At 28.1% G+C, this 26,424-nt stretch overlaps 2 protein-coding genes and 1 long non-coding RNA gene across 3 annotated transcripts; 2 read left to right on the top strand and 1 right to left on the bottom strand.

Moving 5' to 3' along the window:
- Window positions 1-7,730: 7,730 nt before the first annotated feature.
- Window positions 7,731-8,213, bottom strand: LOC136085350 (uncharacterized). The gene has a single exon (XM_065806649.1). It carries the CDS (start codon window positions 8,211-8,213, stop codon window positions 7,731-7,733), a length of 483 nt encoding a protein of 160 aa, XP_065662721.1.
- Window positions 8,214-9,357: 1,144 nt separating this feature from the next.
- LOC136084652 (uncharacterized) lies at window positions 9,358-12,624 on the top strand. Its single transcript, XM_065805070.1, has 2 exons — window positions 9,358-9,529; window positions 10,267-12,624. The coding sequence occupies exon 2, from the start codon at window positions 11,272-11,274 to the stop codon at window positions 12,421-12,423; it is 1,152 nt and encodes a 383-aa protein (XP_065661142.1). The 5' UTR covers window positions 9,358-9,529; window positions 10,267-11,271; the 3' UTR covers window positions 12,424-12,624.
- Window positions 12,625-16,537: 3,913 nt separating this feature from the next.
- On the top strand, window positions 16,538-20,485 carry LOC136084653 (uncharacterized). The gene is made up of 2 exons (XR_010640723.1): window positions 16,538-19,772; window positions 20,408-20,485. It is a non-coding gene; the product is annotated as an uncharacterized LOC136084653 (long non-coding RNA).
- The last annotated feature ends 5,939 nt before the right edge of the window (window positions 20,486-26,424 follow it).

Here is a 26,424-nt window from a genome sequence, read left to right on the forward strand (position 1 = left end):
AAAAAAAAAAATTCCGGTCTTGCATTTTAATTTTTACTTTTTGTCAACAAAATATCGAAAAAACTTTCGGACAACATCTAAGGGTTGTATATATATATATATACATATATACAGCGGCGGCCAAAAATTAAAGACCACTGATTTTTTTTTCAAAATTTATTTTTAACCTTAGTATAATTTTATTTTGGAAAAAGGTATCAAAAAAAGAAAAACATTTTTAGAAAGAATTTTTATTGTATTTTATATTTATTATAAAAGAATTTATAATTTTTTTACAAAATAATGTTAAAAAATTAAAAAACTGACTAGTAAAAATTATAAATGGAAAAAAAAATTGGACAAAATTTCAAGACCAGTTTCAAAAATATTTCAAAAAGCAATAAAAAAGTAATTTTGAAACGTGTTGTTCCTCCATTTGTTTTCAAGCACTCTTGTACTCGTTCTGGCATTGAATTCATTAAAGTTTTGATTACTTCATCAGGTACATTTTTCAAATGATGAGAGATAAAAGATTTCAAATTTTCCAAATTGTGAAGTTGTTCTTTACCAAGCTTGTGATCAAGCCACGACCATAAATTCTCTATTGGATTCAAGTCTGGACTATTGGCAGGCCATGGAAGCACTTGAATTTTATTAGAATTGAACCATTCACTAACAACATGCGCTTTATGACACGGCGCATTATCTTGCTGGAAAATAATCCATCTTGGAACTGCCATAAATCAATGCTAGGAATAAGCGAGTTTTCCAAAATTTCGATGTACCTTTCTTTGTTGAGTCTACCATCGAATAAATGAAAAACGCCAACTCCACAGGCACTCATACAGACCCAAATGCCTATTGAACCACTGCCTTGTTTTGTTCGTTTCAAAATGCATGATTCATCGAACCGTTCGCTTGGAAGTCTATGCAACATTACGCGCCTTTTTCTGTTGTCTACCTCAACGTTCATTTCATCACTAAAGACCACACAGCTCCACTGATCTGTTGACCAATTTTTATGTAGTTTGCACCACTCTTTCCTGGCAAATTTTTGTTTTTTATTTAAGCGTGGTTTTTTTGCAGCAGCACGCCATAAATAATTTAAATTGTGGAGGACCCTTCGCATAGTTCTAGGGCTTGATTTCAGACCATTTGACAGTGTCCATTTCGTAGACAAGTCTGTAGATGATGCTTGTCTGTTTTCTTTCATTAATCTCACTAACGAGCGAACATCACAGTCATTTGAAATTTTATTGCGTCCAGTCCTATGACGATCATTAATTGACCGGGTCTCTTTGTATCATTGAATTATGATAATAATGCAAGAGTGAGACCTTCCGAGCTTTTCTGCTATTTGTCTGATGCTATAGCCTTCTTCTTTTAAAACAAGAGCCGCGTATCTGTCTTTTCCTTCGATCTTTGCACACATTTTTGCAATATTTTTATATCCTTATTGCAATTCAAAAAATAAATGTTTATTTAATATCGAAACTCAGGTTTCGACATTTTATTTTATAGCCAACGTAATAAGCAATTAAGACAGTTAAAAAAAATAATGGATTATTATTTTTAAAAAGTGCAAATTAAAGATTTGAAAGTGGTCGTTAAATTTTATCCAGTTTATTTAAAAAATATTTATAAGTACTCATCAGTTTTTTAATAAGTTAAACGCTATTTAATTAGAATTAGATTAAAAAATTATACCACTTTAATCCGTTTGTTTTAATTAAAGATCTTTAATTTTTGGCCACCGCTGTGTATATATATATATATATATATATATATATATATATATATATATATATATATATATATATATATATATATATATATATTTATATATATATATATATATATATATATATATATATATATATATATATATATGTATATATATATATATATATAAATAATCAAAAAATACAAAAATATATGTAGGGGAAAGTCGGGTAGCCCCGGACAGCGCGTAAAAACGGACACTTGATGTAAAGCTTAAACTTAAAAAACTATGTGACTTTAAATACTATAAAAAAAATTATTAAAGTGAAAATATGGCATATGCAAAATATTTATCATAATATGTCATAGCAATTGGCTGGAAGTGCAAGATATTGCTCCCCACCACCAGAAGAGCGTTGCATCATCATATTTGATTCACATATTTTTATGTCTAATTTTTATGTAAAGTAATAGGTTTATTTTGATTAAAAATTTTTATTTACAATATTTATTAAAAAAAAATTCGTTTAATACTTTAATTCACTGGTTTTAAAACCAGTGAATTAAAGTATTAAAAGTATTTGTGAATTAGGTATGATCGGGTGGTATCGCACACTAATGTTTTTATTTCTAAATAATGACATTTTCATTCTCATTCCTTATATATCAAAGGCAATTTTTTAAGACGATTTTTTTTTAATGTGTTGTGAACATTTTAATGTGATTAATTATATATTACATTTGTGTAACACGAGTAAAAAAGGGGTAAAATTGTGGTTAAACTATGTGTCCGCCTTTATTCTAATAAAAAAAATTAGAATTAAGGCATGTTTCAAAATTAGCTACCCACGAATTTTGAAACATGCCTTTATTTTAATATTTTTTCTTTTATGTTTTGTATATTAATAAGGTGCACAATAACTATTTTTTTGTTTCTAATTCAATAGATAAATGTTTATACTTTAAAAAAGTTTTTCAAAACTTTGTTTTCTATTAGTACATGTGTACAATCTATTTTTTCCATAAGTGCCCGGGGCTACCCAACTTTCTCCTACCTTTTTTTAACTTTGCGTATTGACAAGCTCAATATAATTCCAGCGAAACCAGCATAGAAAAAGATTTTTTCTCAAAGTAACTTTTAAGAGCTGTGCTTAGTGTTTGAGCTTAGCTGATTTCTGTCGTGTGTTTTAGTGTTGAACAATGTATTTATAAGAAACCATAAACAAACATTTGCGCAAACCATATTGACAAATTAAAGTTAGTAAATCTACTCAACAAGAAACTATTAAAAAAATGAAAACACAAGCTCTTAATACACTTTGAACCATAAATGTTCTTTATGTTCCTCTAAATAGTGCGTTTTAGAGTAACCAGATTGAAAAACAATATTTTCCTTATTTCAATGTCCAATAAAAAATCTTGTTTGATATCCAAGCAAACGGAGTAGTTTAGCAAGAGCGAAGTTACCAGCAGAGTAATCAGATCGGAAAATAACAATTAAATAAAGTTTAAATATCCAATCAAAAGATTTGTTTGATATCTAATCAAAAGGTTAATAACATACAGTAAATAATTATTTACTACAAGTATAGTTATAGCTTTATTGCTCAATACAAAAACAAAGTTTGCACGTTTATTTATTCGATAGTAAATTGTTTAACAGTGAATAATTTTTTAAAGTGTGTCCAGTGGGCACGGTACGTTTTTAAAACGTTTTTTAAACGTTTTTAAGACGTTTTTATAAGGTTTAAACCTAATAAAAACGTCCAAAGAACGTTTTAAAAATTTATTTGTGCCACATATTTACATACCGCCCATTGGGTGGTATGTAAATATGTGGCAGTGGTGTAGTGGTAGAGCGCTCGCTTCGGTTTGAATCTTACCTCGCTTGGTTGATATAGGTTTGTATTTTGCACGTTGCATGATATAGATTATTAAGTTGCATCGTGTATTTTTAAAGTTTTAAAAAATAAACAACTTTAAAATTGGTTTAAATTAGTTTATTTATTTTTAATATTAAATAAATAATAATGGTTTTACCGTCATGGAAACGTAATATTATATTGTACAAAATTTCTGTGAATGTGAAACCAGTGAATAAAGCTCGCGACATTTAAATTTGGCTTTAAAACCTCAAAAAACGCGTGTTAAACTCGAGTAAAACTACCCGGGTAATACACGTGTTTTTGGTTTACACCTAGATCGTGACAAACACGTGTCTATACAGGCTTTAATTCCGAAAGTGAAACTAGATGTGCCGGATGGATTAGCACTGTTTGGTTAATGACTCCTGTTTGGGTTAGATGCTCAACACAGACATTATGTGAAAATAAAAAAAGTTTCTTATTTAATAATTATTTATGTTAGCAGCTCAACACTGATAGGTTAATGACTCTTATTTGCATTACTAACGCAGCGTTAACAGCCAACACTGATTCAAGTCACATAAAGATTTAGGTGGCAGGAAAATTGTTTACATTTAATTTTTCATTCGAACATATTTGATTAATTTCGTTGATTTGACGTCCTCTTCATAGTGTCTTCTTTACGATTTTTAATATGGTTTATTTTATATTAGTTTTTATGTTAGCACTATTTACGTCTATTGACTGTGTGTGCTATTAAGTCAAACAAGGATAGTAAAAAAAATATATATTATAAAACTTTATTTATTTCAGTTACAATTTCTTTAATTTTATTATTTTTGAAAAGATTTAATTAATTATTACTGCTAATCTTTACAATATGTTATTGTATTAATAAAACCCCAATAAGTACATGAACATCCATTAAACGTCGAAACAACGGATAATTATCCGTTTATAATGAAATCCAGAATAACGTTTAGAATAAATGTCTATCAGAGCTCAAGATATAAACGTAATTCGACGTGTTTAATAAACAATTTCGAATTTTAATAAACGTATAAATTATTAGGTTTGTAATGAACGTTTTAATTATCTTAACGTATACGTTTACTAAACGTTTTGAATAATGACTGTTATGTTTGTCAATATTCTAAACGTTTAATCAACGTTTAAGCAACATATACATTAAAAAGTTTTAAATATTGATTCAAATCAACTGTCAATTTTTGGCTAATGATTTTTCGCTGAACGTTTTATCTTTCGACCAATATCGACTAAATATTCTAGTCAGGCTCTGAGTTTACTGCGATTATTATTTTTATAAACTATTACTTTTAATTTTATTACTATTTATTACTATATTGTTAATATTATAACGATTTCAATAGTGGTTCCGTAATAGTAATAGCTTTGCTATTATTGTTATAATTATTTTTGCAGTTGTTATATTTATTCTTATACTTATTGTCATAATTATAAATTGTATTATAATTATTTTTATTATTGCTTTATCATTAGTTATAATTTTTATTATAGTTATCATATTATATTTACTATTTTTAACATAACATTTTAACATATACATAAACTAATATTGCTTTTATAATTATTGACACTTGATGTACAGCTTAAACTAAAAAAGCTGTGTAACTTTAAATACTGAAAAAACATTATAGGAGTGAAATAATTTCATATGCAAAATATCTATCATAATATGTCAAAGTGATTGACTGGAAGTGCAAGATATTGTTCCCCACCACCAGAAGAGCGATGTATCACCATATTTGATTATATATATTAATGTACTTAATTTTTATGTAAACTAATAGTCTTATATTGGTTAAAGATACATTTTTTGTTACAATATTTATTAGAAAAAAAGTGTTTAATACTTTAGTTCACTGGTTTTAAAATTAGTATTTGTGAATGTGGTATGATCGCGTGGTATTGGACACATGTTTGATGTGTGGTTCCGGACAACTCAATCCATTTACATATCAAAAATGAGCAGCGTTTTTATATAAATAATAGTACATTTAGTACTATACATATACCCATAATAGTAATTCATGTTGTTCCAATAAAAAGACCTAATTTTTTTTTAAGTCTTTATTTTCATTAGTAAACTGTTTATGCTTATATTTTTAAACGATGAAATTTTCATTTCCATTCCTTATATATCAAAGCCATTTTTAAAGCGTTTTTTTGTATGGAGAACATCCCAATGCTAATTGCCTATATATTACATTTGTGTCACACAGTTAAAAAAAGAGATAAAATCTTGGTTAAACTAAGTATCCGGCTACCCTTTAATTTTAAAACATGCCTTTTTTCTAACCTTTTTTCTTTTATGTTTTGTATATTATTTAGGTACACAAAAATTATTTTTTTTGTTTCTAATTCAATAGATAAATGTTTATACTTTAAAAAAGTCTTTCGACATTTTGTTTTCTGTTTGTACATGTGTACATTCTATTTTTTTCTTAAGATCCCCGGACTTAAATAATGATAGGGCTTTCCCCTATAATTATTTATTAGTGCTTTATATTTTTAAAACTTTTATGTTTTTATGTTAATTTTCTTTGTTTATCTTTTATTATTTTTAATAATATTATATTAAATTCTCTCTCTCTATTTTTTTTTTAATATTTTTTTAGGTGTCACTTAATTGACTAGTATTTAACTAGTGACATATACTTACTTATGAAAGTTTGTAATTTTTTTTTGTAATTTCCGTATATAATGGTGAAATAAACGGACAAAAAAAAGAATATTCTAATAAGAAAAAATATCAAGTTAAAAAGATTTTTTTGAAAAATAACAATGGACGAGTCAGGTGATGACTGCAAGTGCTTAAAATTACAAGTAGCCTGACTTGAATAGGCAAAAAGTTACAGTAGCTATTTCTGACCTGACTGAATAAAACGAATGTAGTAACGCAAAGCGTTTATCAAATGAAAGTTTTGATAATTTTGCTAAATGAACAAATATATGGCCATTTTGATGCGAAAAAGAGAGCTGACGCTAAAGCATGCAAACATTAACTTAATCTCCAAAGAAGCCAAGCCAAAGTTAAGCATGTTATTGTTTTTGTTTTAGAAGGTTTTAAACAGAAGCTAAGCGTAGCTTTTTTCTGAGTTGAGTTGGCTGGGAAGAATCCGTTTTCTGCGACTTAGAGGAGGCAATAGAAATACTGATCATCGGTCAATTCATGGCAAATGCTTCTAACTCTACAATCTCTATCTCCTTTCACATCTATAATATAATTGCTACAGTTAACGTTTTCCGTTTAACCATAGACATAAAAAAAAATTCTCTAGTTCACTCTTTTTGTACATCTTGCATACTAATCTACCATCAGGCAAAATGTTATTCACAAAGCATATACAATCTTGAATATCAAACCAAGAGTTAGTAGGTCAATTAATTTTGGTAATAGTAATTGTTTTCTAAGAGTAAGTATCTTTTTATTCATGAAGTCTTTTAACTATTTCTATTAATGGATTCTGTTTACCACGTACCAATCCTTTTAAGGTTTTCAAATAATTTTCAAATTGAAAACATGAAAAAACATTCAATATCATCAGTAAGATACTTGAGGTTATGTATATTGTATACAGTGAAAGTATCACCATAATGCTCATGAGCATTAGCAACAAAATGATTTAAAAGTTGCCTTGCTGAATTTAGATAACTGCATCGTAAGATGGTTTCCTCTTCACATAGCATGCGTATTGCAAGGGCTAAACTCAAAAAATGTTTGTTTCTTTTTCCAGAACATTCTATAGTTCATCAATGCCTGTATATAGAAGAAAAGTTCTAAATTCAGTAGCCTTTCACGAATAACTTCAGTTAGTTCATATGGTTGTCTCACAAAATCTGAAGGTCATTTTCCTTTTAGTTCACTTAAACAATGAGATATCTCTATCAGATCTGCAGAAGCCAATCTTCCTGAAAATATCTGTGGATATCCTCCTTTTAAATACAATAAAATTCAACGCATTACTCCTAAACAAACTAGATGCATATAGTCCAATGGAAACTGTTGAACAAGATCTAGTTGTTGAATTTAATACAATGGAGTCACTATATGCTGATGAGATTTGTTTTCATTATCTAGTTGAGCATACTGACCCGAACATAACCTATAATTAGTTCGTTTTAAAACCAAATTACTATTAATTGTACCATAACAATATGACCTTTAACAGACACAATAGCCTCATCGCATCTCTCACAGGCATAGTAACCACTATGTTGTACAATACCCTTCAGAAGACTGCGAGCAGGTGAACCACATGGTATTGCAAAGATTGAGACATAATAGGATTTACCACATAAAACAAGTGTTTTATTATGCAGCTCTTTTAGCTTATGTGTAAAATTAGTTAAAAACTCAATAGGATTTGGTTTTTTTCTGACCACCATATAAGGCAACAGTAAAAGAAAAGCAGAAAATTGAGATGTAATGGGCCATAATTGGTATCTTGATGATTTAAAAATAGGGAGACCATCTACATTAAAGAGTAGCTTAATTTCATCACAGTTATATGCACTGCGCTTTAAAATTGTTTTAAGGCCTTCCTTTATGCCAAGGTGTTTATATTCACCTTCATTTATTTTGGTTGTATCAACTTTGTTCATTGTTCCTAAAATGTTCTTAAATCTTTTGGAAGTTGGTGCCTATGATCTCTTAAAATTGTTAATAAGTCATTAATATATTCTCGTGTAGTTTAATGTTTTAATACCCAAATACAAATGTCTTTTAATAATGATTGACTATTATCCGTTAGCTCACAAAATTCAGTATCTGAAGGATAAATGAAACTATCAAAACATTGCAAAACACTATTTATTTTGGGCTGATGATCACAACTTGATTCATTCTCACTTTCTAATTGCAACAAACAACCATAATTAAAAGTTTTTAAAGCTAAGTTTTCACTAAAATTTGAATTACTTGCTGGGGAATCGATACATTGTGAAATTACATACACATGACTATGGTTATTACGCCAGTTAGTTAAGCGCTTCCTAAAAAAAAAACTTTGCAAATAATAATGAATAAAATAAATAAAACTCTATTATATAGTTTTAGTATAGATATTTTAGTCTAATAAATCTGTAGATATTTTAATCTAGAAATACTACTAGAAATATACTATATATTATACTAATATAAAGCTATAACTATGGACTATAAAACAAAGCTGAAATAAATATTAGTTAAAAAACTTTATATACTATATACTTACATAGTTTTTCAACTAACATTTATAATAAATGCTAATAAATTCAGCTTTGTTTTACTCAAAATTTACTTGTACCTTTGATAATTTTCACTTGAATCTCTTTGAAATCTTTTCGTATACGTTTTGCGTTCCATTATTTAATTTTGCAGGAAGACAGAATGATCAACTGTAAGTAATGTGTAATGTAGGAAGACAGAGTAAGCAACTGTAACAAGCAATGTTGCAATTAGCTCGCTGTTATATAACAGCGTATATAATTATACTCAAAAACACAATTACAATGGCGGTTAATAGTTTGCGCAGGCGTGTTAATACTTCGACGTCCGTAGACGTGCAAATTAAAAATTAAGACAAAGTTCAACCTATTTGGACCTCCAAGGACGTCTAATTAGGTCTCGGAAATCCGGACAGATTTGTTCGTCTTCTAACGTCCTAGGACGTCAAATGCCCACTGGGATTTGGCGAATTTTACGTAGGGGAGAAATACTCCCGACGTAAACATTAGCCCGTAAATTGACCTGCATAAAGTTTGTCGCATGTTTTAGTCGTGAAAATTTGTCGTGAATAGTAAAGTTTTTGAATTCCTGGTGTTGTTAAAGTAAATAAACTTATTGTGAAATCAAAATTATTGTGAAAACAAAGAAATGTTTAACAAGCTTAGTGATAAATTATCATTTGTTAATAATGCAGAAATAAATCCTCATGAAGGTAGGGTTTTTAGTTTTTTGAGTTGTTATGTAATATCGATAGTGGGAGTAAGTCCCATAAAAAAGTAAATCTCCTCTTATAAGCTTTAAAACTCATATAAAAAAATCCTTAAATTAAGGATTTTTTTATATGAGAGTAATTCTCCCCTTTTCAAAATTAAATAGTTAAAAAGAACAATTGCATTGATAAAATGAACCTTTTTGGTGGTGTTCTGTGGTAAGAGTAATTCTCCCCTTTTTAAAGTTTTTGTTTTAAGAGTAAGTTTTACTTTTATCAGGTTATTTTTAAAATAATAAATCTTCTCTTTTAAGGATTTTTTTATATGAGAGTAATTCTCCTCTTTTCAAAATTAAATTATTAAAGAGAATCATTTTATTAATAAAATTAAACTATTTGGCGGTGTGGAAGAGTAATTCTCCCCTTTTTAAAGTTTTTGTTGTAAGAGTAATATTTACTTTTGTCAAGTTTTATTTAAAAGAGTAAATCTCCTCTCTTAATGATTTTTTTCATATAAGAGTAATTTTCCCCTTTTTAAAGTTTCTGTTATAAGAGTAAGTTTTACTTTTGTCAAGTTTTTTTTAAACAAATCTCCTCTTTCAAGGATTTTTTTCGTATGAGAGTAAATCACCCCTTTTTAAAATTAAATAGTTAAAAGAACCATTTTGTTGATATTATGAAACTTTTTAGTGGTTTTCTGTGGTGAATTAAAAACAAAAATTACATTATTTTTTTTTCAGCATTGTCATCAATTGATCCATTGAATAGTTTAACAGAAATTCAGTTAAAAAAACCCAGGTAAAATACTTAATTGATGTCAATAAGTAACTAAAGTATATAAAGACTTAATTAAAATTTGTTGTTTTTAGTTTAATGTGTTCTGCTAGTATGATGTCATTTACAAGAAAAGATAATATGAAAAGACATGCTTTACAGGTACATAAAACCATTTTTAGAGATGATCAATCCAAAGATAAAAGAACTCCATTTCACTATCAAGACTGCGGCCAAGTATTTTTTCAAAAAGTCAAACTTGTTAAACACATAGAGGAATGTCATGAAGGTATATTTTCCAAAGAATCCTACAATTTTTTATCAGAATCTGAATTCTTAGCATGGAAGGAAAAGGAGGAACTTAATAGTTATGTTTTTTTCAGTAAACAAAGTGGTAGTTTTTTAACTGGAAAAAATATAAAAAAAGATGTAAAAACAAGTTATTTCATTTGTCAAAATGATGGTCATTCTAAACCGCATCGCTCTGTTAGTGAACCAGCAAGAAAAACTAATAAAAGGTACTACAGAGGGAGTGTTAAATCAGGTGCCTTCTGCCCTGCCAGAATGATTGTTACAGTAAACAAAAATGGTGTCACAAATGTGCAGTATATCAAAACTCATAACCACAGTGTTAGTATTACAAATACCATGTACCAACCTATCTTAGGGAAAGTTTTGGAGACAGACAAAATAGAAATGATGAAGATACTGTTTTAACTAAATCACATCTTCTTACAAAAAAGAATATTTCTGATATCAACAGAGCAGTAAAAAAGGGATGTGGGCTTCACCCTGATGATAGCATTTTAACTTTTTTACTTGTTCAAAAGTTGAAGTCTGAAGATTTTAATAGCATTCTGGTTTATAAGCCACAAGGACAGCAAACTGTTATCGGCCAAAAAGTGTATGACGACTTTGACCTTAATAAGGATTCCTTTGTGGTTGGTTTACAAACAAAGCATCAACTATCAATGTTTAAAAAGCATTCATCACAAATTGTTTGTATTGATGCTACACACTGCACCAATCAGTATGCATTTCCTCTTGTAAATTTGCTAGTTCGAGATGATTTTAAAAGGGGTTATCCAGTAGCTTTTCTTATTTCTAACCATGCAGATGAACAAACCATAACACCATTCTTAGAGGAAATAAAAAGGAGATGCAATCATTCTGTAAAAGTTAATGCGGTTATGACAGATGATGATTTGTCAGGCTGGAATTCTTTTAATAATGTTTTTGGAGATGTGCGCCACTTGCTATGCAAATGGCATGTAAAACGTGCATGGCACAATAAACTTCCTTTATTTGGTCCATCTAATTTACAAGAAGAAGTTTTTAGGATCTTAGAGACAATCATTGACAAAAAAAACCCTGATGTTTTTTTATCAACTATGAATGGTTTTGTAAAGGCATATGAACATAAATGTCCTAACTTCATTAGTTACTTTGTTACATACTATGCACCTCGACATATAAAATGGGCTTCTTGTTATCGCAACTTTCAACATGCTGACACAGATACTAATATGTTATGTGAGTCATTTCATAACAAATTGAAAACAGTTTATATGGAAAGACGACCTAATAAAAGGTTAGACGATTTAATCAATTTACTTTTAACAATCGAGGAAGATAGTTATTGGCGCCACAAAAGAGACACCATTTATCTTGGAACAATATCTCTCCCAAAAAAGTACAAAAAAAGACATGAAAAAGGAATGTTGATTTCAGATAAATGTATTATTAAATGTTCATTAACTCAGTACACAATTAAAAGTCAATCAAAAGATGTAACATATAATAATGACATTCTAACCGACACTTGTAAGGAAAGTTTGTGTTTAGAATCATGTCTAAATCCCGCCTGTAATGGTTTGTGTCAGCATTTATATAGGTGTAATTGTAATGACATCGTAATCCTTTGCAAGCATGTTCATAAGTTACGATCATTTCTTTTAAAAACTCAAGAAAAAAACTGCACAAAAGTATCTTTAGCTGTTAATACTGGTAATAATCAAGTGAAGCAAAAATCACAAACATTTATTAATGAGACTGAAAGGTTTCAAAAAAATATTGATGAAATATCTACATTAATTTCTCATCCCATGATAATAAGTTTGTAACTTCCTTCAATGAACAGACAACTGGAAGACATGATCAGTCAAGCTGAAGCCATCAAAAATATGAATTCAATTGAGATACCTGTAAAGCCACACAATAACACACAATAATTAAATTTTGAACCAAATAAGAAGTTGGATAATCAATGGCAGCCTAATAAATTTAAGAGAACAAGAAAAGAAAATAGGAAAAAGGAAACAAAACCATATCAATATCCTGCTCAAAACCAAAAAGAAGTTCTGAAATTGTCTCAGCAACGTGTTGATCTAATTCATGATGAACAAAGTACAATAATATGCGATAAGATTGAAACTTGTGACTTTACCAACACTCTCATTACGTAAGCTATTTAAATACATTTTCAAATACTTGCTACTATTCAATTTTTCTATGAATATCTTAGCTTTTAAATAAATTTGCTTATTCAAGTTAATTTGATGTTATGGATTATATATTAGACAGTAAATAAAACAATAAACTTTATTTCCTTCAGTATATTAGTTATATTTGTGTGTAAAATATAAATCATTTGTATATATGTGTGTTTGTTTATATATATATATATATATATATATATATATATATATATATATATATATATATATATATATATATATATATATATATATATATATATATACATATATATATATATATTTATATATATATATTTATTTTTTTATTTTTTTTATTTATTGATATATTTAGACATGGCTCTCACCAAATATCTTTTATTTCCCTTTTGACATTAGAAAACAATATACCATCTGACGTTTCCTTTAATTTAAAAAAAAGCACTCCAGGTTTTCAAAAAGGCTGGCTTCAAGATAAAGTCATAGGAAGTTTTCTTTATTGCTTAGAAAAAAGGTACCCTTCAATGAAATATTTGGATCCAACTGAAGCATTAGCTTTAAGCTGTTCAAAAAGTTTACGGCTTTTATGGAGAGATGTTGATACTAAAGTTATAGAACAAGTCCTTATTCCTTTTAACCCAACTAATTCTCATTGGGTTTTAATATATCTAAAAGTTGTAAAAAAAGAAGTAACTGTACTTGATCCACTCCATTGCAATATTATGCCAAATAATTTGGCATAATATTGCAATGGAGTGGATCAACACACAATAAATCGATTGCTGTTGCTAAAGATCTTTTTCGACTAAAATTTAACATTTTAAACCCAACCGTCATTTCAGCCCCAAGTCATTGTTTACAGAAGGATAGTTACAACTGTGGTGTTTACATATGCTATTATGCATTACAACTTTGTGAAGGTATCATTATTTTTACACAATATGCATTCTGCATACAGAGTGCATCTTGTGTAATATTTATTTATTAGTGTTTTTTTATTTGTTGATTTTATGACTAATTTTTTATTATGTTGCTTATATTTAATTAATTGCATATATAAATTCATTTATGCATTATTAACTATAAATTTAATTCTGTAATTGTTCACTAAATTATAATTGTTAATTATAGTTTGCATAACTTATAATTTGTCTGCGACTATTTAAAAATGCATCATTACACGAATTTTTTATTTAACTTTCTTTAAAATTGTGTTTTCAGAAAAAAATATCAATGATCCATTTAATGAAGTACAATTTCGTAAATATTTATACGATACTTTATGCGGTAGGTGTTTAAAGAACCTTGAAGGTGGTTTTGAACGTTTGTACTATATTTGCAGGGCAAGTGTTTGTTTTATTTTAACATAATAATAAGCTAAAATTTTTATTCCAATATTGTATTAGAGAATAACCTGTTCCTTTACTATTTTGTTCGTCCACTTTGAATTAAATGCGATTTGGTTGGCGAAAAATAAATGTATACCGTTGTTACATTTTAGGTCCTATCCTTATAACCACATGTTTCCTTGTTTCTTTGAGTTGTTTACAGTTATATCTAAATTATAGCTGTCTATGAAATTTGAGAAATTGATGTAGTAATAGATATTGTAGTAGTGATTACAAGGATGACATTTAATATTTTATTATTACAGATTTGCAAGAACACATCCTCTAAAAAGAACGATTGAGTGCAATGCACAAAATGTCCACAATGGTATCATTGCGAGTGTGCCCACATTTCAATCAAAAATGCGGATGTCAGTGATACTTTCCAAAGTCAATGATACAACCCTATCAAGTTTAAAAAACGGCTATTTTCATAGCCACGAGTCGTTTTAAAAACATTAAATGACATGAAAAATCTAGTTCCATTCTATTCTAATTACAGAGCCGTACTGAGGGCGAGGCCGGCCGCGGCCGAGGGCGCATAAATTTGGTCTCTTTGATGTTGATACGAAAAATAGTTTAAATTCCGCCTCCTTACATAAACTCTAATTAATAAAAGCTCATTTAGTGAACAAAAGAGCGCTCTTTTGTTTTGTAAATGAGATAAATTGCACCCCCTTCTCTTTAAATAAAAATTATGTCAGAGTTAAAGACGCTAACATTTAATTTTTTTAAGAGGAAGGGAGCACAATTTTTCTTGCTTTCCCGAAGCGCTAAGTTGGCTCGGTACGGACCTGTCTAATTCTAGTTGTTTTTTAAGTTTTAAATCAGGCATTAACTTAACAAATTTAATAAAATATCATATCATTTTTAAATAGCCTGTTTAATAGGTCTAATTTGTTTCAGTTTTTAAACAACGTGGTTTGTTAAATATTTGGGGAGAGTGGTCTAAAATATCCCCCTTTTCAAAAAATGGTATAATCAACTAGCCTCGCACACACAAACCTAAAAACAATTTTTTTTAAGGATATATAATTTATGCTCTACAATTTGTTATCTAAAAATTAAAGGTGCATATATACCGTACGTTAAGAAGCAACCGATAAAAAGAGAGATGCCAGGGGCCCATTTCATTTTCACAGGGGCCCTAGTGTTAGCTTAAAATAGTTTCCTTATTTAATTCCTGTATAAAACCCGAGTTTTAATCAAAAACTGACAGTTACTTATATTTTAATAATAAATAACCATCTGTTTCTTAAACATATTAGAAATTTGACACTCGAAGTAAACTCAATTGAGACAGAATGTGCTCAAAGCTCTTCTGTAACTGAGTCATAGAAACTACTACAGCATAACAACATGTGTACAGGTGGAATAAGAGATTATCTAAGATATATGAATCGATGTATACAAAAACGTTTTAAGTCATAAAAACTATTTTTAAGTCAGACAACTTTAACTATGTATAACACATATAAATATCACAAATTTTGATATATTTTTTAACAAATCTAATACTTAAAGATGTCAAAAAGCACCCAAATTTATTTTTTTAAATTATCAAAGTTTTAATTTTGGATTTAATAAGTTTTTTCTCGTTCCCCGAAAAAACAGTTTTTATGACTTGGAACGTTTTTGTATACATCGATTCATATGATATATCCGGTTGGATATTATAGTGATATATTCGGCCAGATATATGATATACAATTATTTATTATATCAAATATATCATATCCGGTACTCCTCTTGTTGTTACCTTTTTATAATATCTGATCAACATTTTGTTAAAAACATTATTTTCAATATTGCTTATAAAAGAATAGATTAAAAAAAATTTTAACAGTGAGGGTGGAACAGGGCTTTTTTCTTTCCGGGGATAGTTTTCTTATGGTTAGCTGAACAACATACTAATGTTAAATTTCAATAATATTTGGCTAAGCATAAGATTAGATGAGATGGGGGCCTGTCTCAACAGAGAGGCCCGTTTTAGACCACTCTCTTCTATAGATATACAAAAAGTAGAGTATCCACGGTATAACGTTCGCCCCTATCTCCCTCCTATCCGCCCCTTCTAATAAACAAATAAACAAAACTTTTGCCTAAAGAAAAAATAATCTCTTCAAAAAAGATTCTACAAAAAAATAGAGAAAAAAAGTTTTTTTACATTTTTTTGTTTTAATTCTAAAAAATCTCCTCAATAAAATATCCAATATAAAATGTGGATATTTTTTATAATTAAAAAACTATTATGGTTTAGGCTATATTTTGAAAAATATTTTAAATAAATGATATAATAAGAATAAGAATATTCTTAATATATCATTAAATAAATTACGCATGCTGTTTACAAAAAATAACTTACGTAAAATTATCACAGTTCTAGGCGCAATGCGGGACGCGGATACGGGATTTTTATAATTCAATAGGAGTATTTCTCCCCTACACTCGATTCGGATTTGGCTTACCTTTACGTTGGTGTCTATTGTTAAAAATGATAAATAGGTAATTTCATAATTAAATCTCACTGCTTTTAACCATTCACTAAAAGCCAAGACAAATTATTTTACCATATATACAATTTGTTTTTATAAAACTAATAACTTAAAGCCAATACAAATTATTTTGTTCCAAATTATTTTATAAACTAAAAGCCATGACAAATTGTTTTGTCATATATACAATTTGTTTTATCTCAATTTGATTTTTTGTCTTCAGCGCTGTTCATTACATGATTTTGCTATAAATACTTTGAAATCATGATGTACCAACATAAATTATTTTCTACAAGCTAACATGAAATAATAATATTTAACAACTACTACTCTGGTATATCCCAACAGCTTTTCTCTATAAGTTGCATTGATTTTCATTTTTTGTATGAAATGTTTTTCTTATTTACTTACTTATTCGTTACATTTTTTATTTTAGATTTATCAGGTGATGTATTTATGTGGTATAGAAGAACAAAATATTGTATAGTTTTGTGAATTTTTTAAAAACGTTTACTGATAATTTTTTTGAAGAAATAATATTTAAGTTTGCAAAAAAGGGTTTACAAAGTTTTTTTTTTAATTTTCCTGTGTTAGCAGTATGTTTATTATTAGAACTGCATGTTTTTAATAATATTTTTTATCATTACTTGCTAATTTTTTTTTCAAACATCTCCTAGCTGATATATACATTTTTTTAAAGTCATTTTAAAAAAATGTATAGATTATTGTATAATTTATTTTAAATTGCAGTTTGTTTTATGTAAAAATTATTTGTGTGTCTTATTTAGAGTAGAAAAATTATATAGGAAAGGTTACAATCTTCAGGATTTGTTTAAGATTTTTTGTTACTACTTTCAATCAAAGGTAAAGTTTAAATGGATGATATTAGGCTAGAAGCAAATTTTAGTTTAGAAAATGGATATGTTAATAGGCAAGTTAATCGTCGCAGAAAGGAAAGAGATAGGCTTAGGCGAGATGAAAATAATAATTGATAAAATGCTAGAAATGCTGCTCGGCAAGCAGCATTATTTGAACCCAAATGAGGAGAGCTTGGTTAGGCGAGTTAAAAATAATCGTTGCAGAAATTAAAGAGATAGACTTAGGCAAGATGAAATTAATAATCAACAAAATGCTAGAATTGCTGCTAGATACGAAAGAATGCATTGTATAGCAAGAAGTAATACTATCCAGGTTATAACTATTTAGAAGAAATGAATTATATTTGTCAGCATTGTGGTGTTCAGAAATTTCCTGATGAAACACATTTTTTATGTTGCCATAATGGAAAGGTAGTTTTGTTGCAACATTAATTATTTTCACAAGATTTAGAAGATTTATTTAAAGGAAACTATGCAAATAGAAATGCGATTCTGAATTTTTAAAAATATATTAGAAATTATAATGCTTGTCTTTCTTTTGCTTCATTTAAAGCTAATGTAGTTCAACCCATGAATCATGGGCCACCATGTTTTAGAATATGTGGTCAAGTTTTTCATCATATAGTTAATCTTAGCCCAAATCAAGATGTTCTGCCGACATTGTCAACTATACATCTATGATCCACTTGCTGCAGTAAATTTTAAAATGCAACAACGTGGTAATGATCTTTGCTTAAATGATTTAATGTTTCGATTGCAAAGTATTATTAGTGAAGAGAACCTGTTTGCTCTTGCATTTAAAAACATAGCTGAAGTGGAAGATGAAGAAATTCATTGAGCAGCTCTAGAAGGTCGCTCAGTGTCAGTTGTAAAAATGCGAGCAGTATGATGCCTTACACAAACATGTAAACAACCTTGGAAATGGTCATAATTTTAGACCAGGACATGTTGTAGTTTTGCCATCAACAATGTCCGATATCCTAAGGCTGTATTTAATGTAATTTGTTTAAATATAGTAGTTTTAATTAAAAAATTGTTTGTTCCAGGTTTTTTGCTTTTCTGTTTTCAGATTTTTAGGAACTAAGCAACTTAGCTAAGCAAGTTTTGTTTAATATTTTAGTGCAATTGGAAAGATTATATTTTAGAGTGAAAATTTTTTAGAGATTTTTTAGATTGGAATTAGGTGAAGTGATTTTTAGTCACTTCAGATCACTTTGTTATTTTTCATTATTATGAGAAGGGTTAATAATGATAACAAATTTTAGACAGTAGAACTGGTACTGATTTTAGTAAGTTTGCTATATTTTTTATTGGGTATATTCTTTATATTTTTATATATTTCATGTATTTAACATGGAAAACTGTCAGTAGTTTGTTGACAAATAAGTTTATATACATAAATGTGCCTATATCTCAGTATATTTTATATTGTATATGAATATTTTCTCTTAGAAAATGTTAATGTACACATACTCTTGAATTCCTTTATTTTTCTATTACTTAAGAGTAAAATATACTGACTATTGCTTCATTTTTTACACTTTTAGATGGTGTGTTGTAGTCTAGATTCTTTGTTAAATTACAATTTATTTATGTAAATAAACATTGTTTTATTTATGATAAACAATTTAAAAAAGGATATGGATTTCAATTAATCTTAAGTTAATATATAGTCTTTCTTTAGAAAAGATCACGATTTGTAATATTCTTTTACATTTATTTATTATTCAATTGTAACAATAGTAATATTACTGGTAGTATGTTTAAAGAATACGGTGAAATTGAAATGGCTAATAATAGGCAAAGAATTTATTTGTGTAAATTCTAATAGGCGAAAATAATTGTTGTCCAAATGAAAGAGATAGAGCTAGACAAGATGAAATTAGTCATTGTTGAAATGTAAAAAATGCTGCTCGACGAGCAGAAAACTTACTTGCCAGAATTCAGTGTCAAGCAGTGTTAATGTTTGTTTATTTGATTTTAAACACTTTATAATAATAATAAGAATGAATTTTACTATTTATAGTAACAGTTGATAACAGTTTTAAATTAAAATGATTTTAAATTTTTTTATAAATTCAAACTTAATTATGTTCTTTTTTTTAGTTGCCTTTGTCATCACTTGTTAGTTTGCTTATTGTTGAAACATGGTTTTAATTTTGTTTTAATGATATGAAATTAATTCTATTAATCATTAGTCAACAGTTAGAGAGAAGCTCGAACTTCAAATAATAAAGGTAAAAATAATTTTGTTTACTGTTAACTTAATAAAACTAGTTAATATTATTTATTGCATGTTTTTTTTTACTTTTTTTAATATGCTGCTTTGGAAAGACTTTCTCTCTCTCTCTCTCTCAGATCAGTTAAATGAGAATTAGTATATGGACATCAATAAAACATGTAATTACTGAGCTCTTGCGTATTTCTTAACACCACAATTGATAATGACCATGTATATAAAATATTTTACGAGTTGCTTGCTATTTTATGATATAATTGTTCAAATCGTTTAACCATAATCGTTCAATATTGTAATAAACAAAATCTTTTTAGTTCAAGTATTTTAGTTGATAAAATATCTTATTAATTTGTGGTGTTATTTGGTAGTATTTTTACGTTAAGTTGCCTTTTTATATTCTTTTCTTTTTTAATTATTTTGGAGAGACATAGTAATGTCTGTAATGTGTGCTTACAAATGTCTTATGTTATGCGCTATTCTGTGTTTTGTGTTGATAGAGCTGGGCTGTTATAGCTGTTTTTTAAATTCTTTATATTTTTTGTTATATTATTATCCTAATTCTACTAACTATAAAATGCAAATGATACTATTGTAATTAAAAATTGTAATTATTTTTCATTTCTTTTTTTTAAGGTGTTGGCTTTACTTGACTTTCTTTTTATGGTACCTGCTGTGTGTAACAGATTTTAAAAAGAATTTAACTGATGTTAATGTAGTCTTTTTGTTGTTAACTATAAGCAATAATTTAATTACTAATAACCCGTATTACGGGTTGCTTACTGCTAGTTAATTATAATGAATCGTTCAATTAGTATAAAATTACAGTTTTGAATGATGCTATCAGGGGCGTGGTGGCTCTAAAAAGCCCACGCGGAATTTTTATTAAAAGGCCTATATATGCGGGATTTTACCATATATGCTTTATGTAAAGGCCCATACGAAAAAAAAAAAATATATATATATATATACACTACCGTGCAAAAGTCTCCGCTCATGTGTAATATTTGCAAGGAACAGTAAATGCAATACATTTTAGGATGATTTTAAATATATAAAAAGAATAAAATGTTAATATAAAAAGTTGATGAGGCCAAATCATAATTTTGCATACTTTTTCCTTTTCTTTTTGTTTCAAATAATTTTGTTTACCTTTGTTTTGTTGAGTTCTGCTGCTAAAAACATGGCAGAAATTTTTCTATATGAATAACCTTTTTCACGTAAAATACATATAAAATTCTTCAGTATTCTTTATTAAATTTAAAACTGCACAAAAGTTTTAACCAAAATATTTTTTGTAAGCTTAGGTTTGACAGTAGCATGATACTTTCCGGCATGGTAAGGATGTTTTCAGTAATTTTAATTGGTTGCTTTTAATAGACTTATGTTTATATTTATACTTGAAAATGGCATTAGTGTGCGCATTTAATGTCTTGAATTTAATAAAGAATTTGAGAAATGGTGAAAGTAAAGAAAGAATATTGTGAAGAACTTCGTGGCAAAATATGTATTTTACGTGAAGAAGGTTATTCATATAGAAAAATTGCTTCCAGGTTAAAAATATCCGAATCAGGTGTGAGATATGCTCTACAACGATTGCATGATATTGGTTCCAACAGTGACAGATCACGTTCTGGAAGACCAAGAGTTACATCACGGCAAGAAGATACGTTTATTGTTGTGTCCAGCAAAAGAAATAGAAAAATTCCAGCCACAATTTTAACAGCAGAACTCAACAAAACAAGGGTAAAGCCAGTATCAACTGATACTGTAAAAAGAAGACTAAGATCAGTCAACTTAATTGGACGCGTTGCTGCACGTAAACCTTTGTTGAGGGCAGTAAATAAGAAAAGATTGGAATGGGCAAAAATGCATAAAAATTGGGGATTAGAAGATTGGAAGAAAGTTCTATGGACAGACGAGAGTAGGTTCGAACTTTTTGGTACCCGACGTCGCGTGCATGTTAGGCGTTTACCTAATGAAAGAGTGCTTCCTCAATGTATACAAAGTACTGTAAAACATGGAGGTGGTAATATTATGCTTTGGGGATGTTTTGGCAATGGGTTAACTGGAGATTTAGTTAAAATCACATCAACCATGGATAAACACATGTACCATAATATTTTGGTTAAGCACGCGATTCCATCTGGTATTCGTATAATTGGGAAAGGATTCATCATGCAGCAGGACAACGATCCAAAACATGCATCTGGATTATGCAAAAATTATTTGAAACTAAAAGAAAGGGGAAAAGTTTGCAAAATTATGACTTGGCCTCCTCAATCACCAGATCTATCACCCATCGAAAAGTTGTGGGATGAACTGGATCGGAAGATCAGAGAAGCAGGTGAAACATCTTTTATTAATCAGCAAATGCTATGGGAACGTTTGCAAAAAGCTTGGAATGAGATAACAGCGGAAACCATGAATAAATTATTAGCCCGAATGCCAAGATTATGTGCTGCTGTTATACGCTCCAAGGGGCCTCATATTGATGAAAATAAAATTTAACATTTACAACTTTGTATATTAACATTTTATTGATTTTATATATTTAAAATCATCCTAAAATGTATTGTATTTACTGTCTAATTCATTGTTGAATAAACAATTAAAAATAAACGCAATTTTCTTGCAAACTTTTGTTACTTTATTGAAATATTACAAATGAGCGGAGACTTTTGCACGGTAGTATATATATATATATATATATATATATATATATATATATATATATATATATATCTATATATATATATATATATAATAACTGACCTTATTCTAATAAATCATTAATACAAACCAAAAAGTTGAGATAATACTATTTGTAATTAATAATATTGTTTGTAATACTTCAAAATAAAAAATGGTAACTACGCAATGCAGCGACCACGCTTATGTTTTGATTTTCTTAAAACACAACTTTACCGCAAGCAAATACGATAAGTATTTTATTGTTGGAAGAACATAGCCTAACACAAAATTGAAAATCAAAGATTTTAATTTTTTTATTACTATATAATGATATTTATTTTATTGTACAATAATATAAATTTTTCTAAATTTTATATAATTTTTTTTCTAAAATAAATTCTTTTTATTTTATGAGAAAGTTCTTTTTAGTTTATGCTTTTGTTTAATTCGGTGTTATAACTTTTTTTAACATTTTAGGATAAACTCGCAACAACTAAAATGCCGCTCTAAAAATTTGTGCCGTTATTGACATAATTTAAACATAAAAGTTTTTATAATGTAGTTTCATTTAGCAGTTCATCATCCTTTTTTAAATCTGTCTGAGGACAGGGTATTGCGGGGTGATTTCTTTATTTACATACAATAATATAAACTGTATAAAAATAAAAAACTTTATTTATTATTAAAGAAGTTTATATCTGTTTCGAAAGGTTACAAAAATGCAAAACATGAGTTCGATCCTTATTTATATAAAACTTAATTTAAAATTTAACACCAAAATATTTTTTATAAATTAATTAAAACGCAATACAATTACTATATAGTAATTGTATTGCGATTTAATTCATTTAAGAAAAATGTTTTGGGGTTATATTTTAAATTAAATTAATTTAAGTAATAATAATAATAGCTATTACTATTGTTGGGTCTGCGAACCTTCTTAAATTTATTTTGTCAACATTACGATCGTTAAAAACCGATTAATGGGTTCATTATTTTTCTCATGAAAAAAATATCATAATACGTTTTAAAACATCTACTTTGTTTTCAGAGCAATGTTATTATTATGCAAAATGCTAATATAATTGCGCTCAAAGTTAAAATCAAGTTTGAAATCAAGTGATTAATAAAATTTAATTTGTGCTAACATAAATATTTTAAATGATTCTGGAATTTCTTTAAAATGTAGAAAAAATTAAAATTTGCCAAAAGGCCCATATTTAGATGAAAAAGTGAAAAGCCCATGCGGGAATCCCGCTTAGCCTCTGGGGCCACCACGCCTCTGGATGCTATGAAGATATTTCTTTAACTAGATAAGTAGAACATAGATTAGAAATTCTTCAGAACAACTAAATTCGAAAGAATTTAATTGTTCTGGAAAGCAATTGTTCTGTTTCGTTGTTTTATCGAAGAACGCATTTAAGTGTTTCTTTTTTTTGAAGTTAAAGTTTTTATTAGCAATTTTTTTTTTACAATAATATAAAAAGTCGAAAAATGAAAGAATTCTTCTTTCATTTTTAAACTTTTCTGCATTATGTTTGACCTTGTTTTCTTTCTGAAATTCTTCAATAATTTACTGACTAGAAAAAAATTCTATTTTATTCTAGTTCTATTTTTTGAACCTCCTCTTAGTTTTCCGTTCAAATTGTTCTGGTACATGAAACACTTCCCGAAGTGATTTAAATATTTTTGTCATATGATTGGATGAAAATGGAATAAAGGAACTTGTCGAAGTAGAAAACGAACAACACAATTATGAATATTTACCGGTATAAAGGTATAAAGTATGTTAATCTACTGTTGCCTAATAAGCAAGTTTATTGTTGAATCACCATCATTCTTTTGCCGTATAATGCCGTAAAATATTTTTTTTGCACGTTTTAAAACTAGCCAAATTCGTTTGCAAGTGTGTAATGTGCGAAAATGCGCGCAATAACATCCACTGAATTATCTGTCCGCTATCTTTATGCTATCTTTACTCAATTTCTTGTCTTTAACTCGAATATTCTTCGTTCTTCTTAAACACTTATCCTTGTTCTGTCGTAGCTGGTTATGATGCTTTTTAGTGCGCTGAACTTAGGACCTTGGTATGTGGGCTCTATATGGCAATTAGACGGAGGAGGATAAGCCATAATGCTAAAAAATTCTTGATTTGAATTCAAGCCTGAAATGCAATTCGAGATATTTTTATTGATTGATTCAGCCGATTGAAAAATTAAATCTTGTATCTGCAAAGGAAAATCAAATAAAAATTTTGAAATTTTCGATTTGACTTTTATAACTTTTAAAAATAAGACGTGTGTAAATTCCTCCGATTTGTTATTAATGGAAAAATATAAAATAAAATTTAAAAACGCGTTACCTTCAATTGAAGTGTCAGAAATTCTGGTTTTGTTATTGATGACATTTTTAACGGCTTCGGTGGGTATGTTTCCTCCAAAATAACAATCTAGATGTACTTTTTGATAATCGAATGGATATGATAAATGAAATACTGGTGCCATAAAAACCGTTTCTTATTTTTTCTGGTTTAATTATACTGGCAATCATCAATTTTAAAGTTTTACAAAAAAACATCTCAATTCCTTTTTTGTATTTATTCTTGTCCGATCACATGCTTCTTTCGCCGACCATGTTTGACTGTCAAAACAAAGAAACGTCTGGCGTTTGTACAATGTGCGCACAATCAGGTGAAAAACTTAGTCTGTGAATTTGCTTTTCCTTACACCATTGAAATAAATTGAAGTTTATATGACTGCTGTGGGTATCAAAAAAAAGGACACTTATAGCTCAACTTGTTTTTTTATCAACTCTAGTTTGTCGTCCGTTTAGTGTTTGAGTCTAAAAAGTATTTGCATTAATTTCATTTTAAGAACAATCGGCATTTTAAATCCGAACGAAAGAACTTTTAAATATGATTTGAGATCGAAATATCCGTCGGCAGAAAAACGTTGGTAACAGTGATATTTTCTTGAGCTGTTTAAACTTTTTTTTAAATTAATTATTTTAGGTGTCCAAAGAAGTCTTTAAAGTCTTATCACAGTGAACTGTGGAAGAGTATTTGAAAGGAAGTTCACGCCTCCTTTTCTGCCAATGTTATTAAACTTGCCATGAGGTGGCGTTAAACCACGGATCTCTAGTTTCTGAGGCAAGCGCGCTTACAGTATCAGGAATTAGCTAAATTGCTAATGTTTTTAATTTGAGAATTTAAGCAATGCTATATAGCAATGCTTAAAATAGTAAAATTAAAATTTTAACAAAACTGAAAAAGATATATATCTTTGTCACTGCAAGATTCTGCATATTTCTCAAGTTTACGTTTTTTTTAACATAAGTTTTTGTAATAAACGAGAGTTATTTGAGTTAAGCTTACATCTCCGTGTGACTAACTAATATTTGAAACTTAGAAACACTTATGAAATTGAAATAAATATAAGTTTCTGTAATAAACGAGAGTTATTTGAGTTAAGCTTACATCTCAGTGTGACTAACTAATATTTGAAACTTAGAAACACTTATAAAATTGAAATAAATATTACATCTGTCAATCTTTCTTTTTTTCTTTCTTTGCTACTTTGTTAACTATATATCTTATTAAGGTGGATGGATAAACTTAAAGGCCTAGATAGTGATGTCATTAAGATGACCTCATTTCTCTAGTTTTTATAGGTTTTCTAAAGTAAAAGTTCTAAAGAAAAATTTTAAGTAAAAAGTAAAAAAAAGTTTAAGATGTAATATAACAAAAATTTAAGAACCAATATAATATAGTTTTCTATTAGGCCTCTTAAGAGGCCAAATAGAAAACTATTAAATTAAAAACTAAAAAATTAGATAAGAAATGAAATAGTTTCTAAATCTCTTATCTATTTTTTTTTTAAACTTGGTATTCAATTTAGAAAAATTTTAGAAGACTTTTAAAAATTAAAAGAAAAATTTGAAAGACTTAAAAAAATTGAAAA

Source organism: Hydra vulgaris, chromosome 09 (genome assembly GCF_038396675.1).
Source record: "Hydra vulgaris chromosome 09, alternate assembly HydraT2T_AEP".
NCBI classification, from domain to species: domain Eukaryota; kingdom Metazoa; phylum Cnidaria; class Hydrozoa; order Anthoathecata; family Hydridae; genus Hydra; species Hydra vulgaris.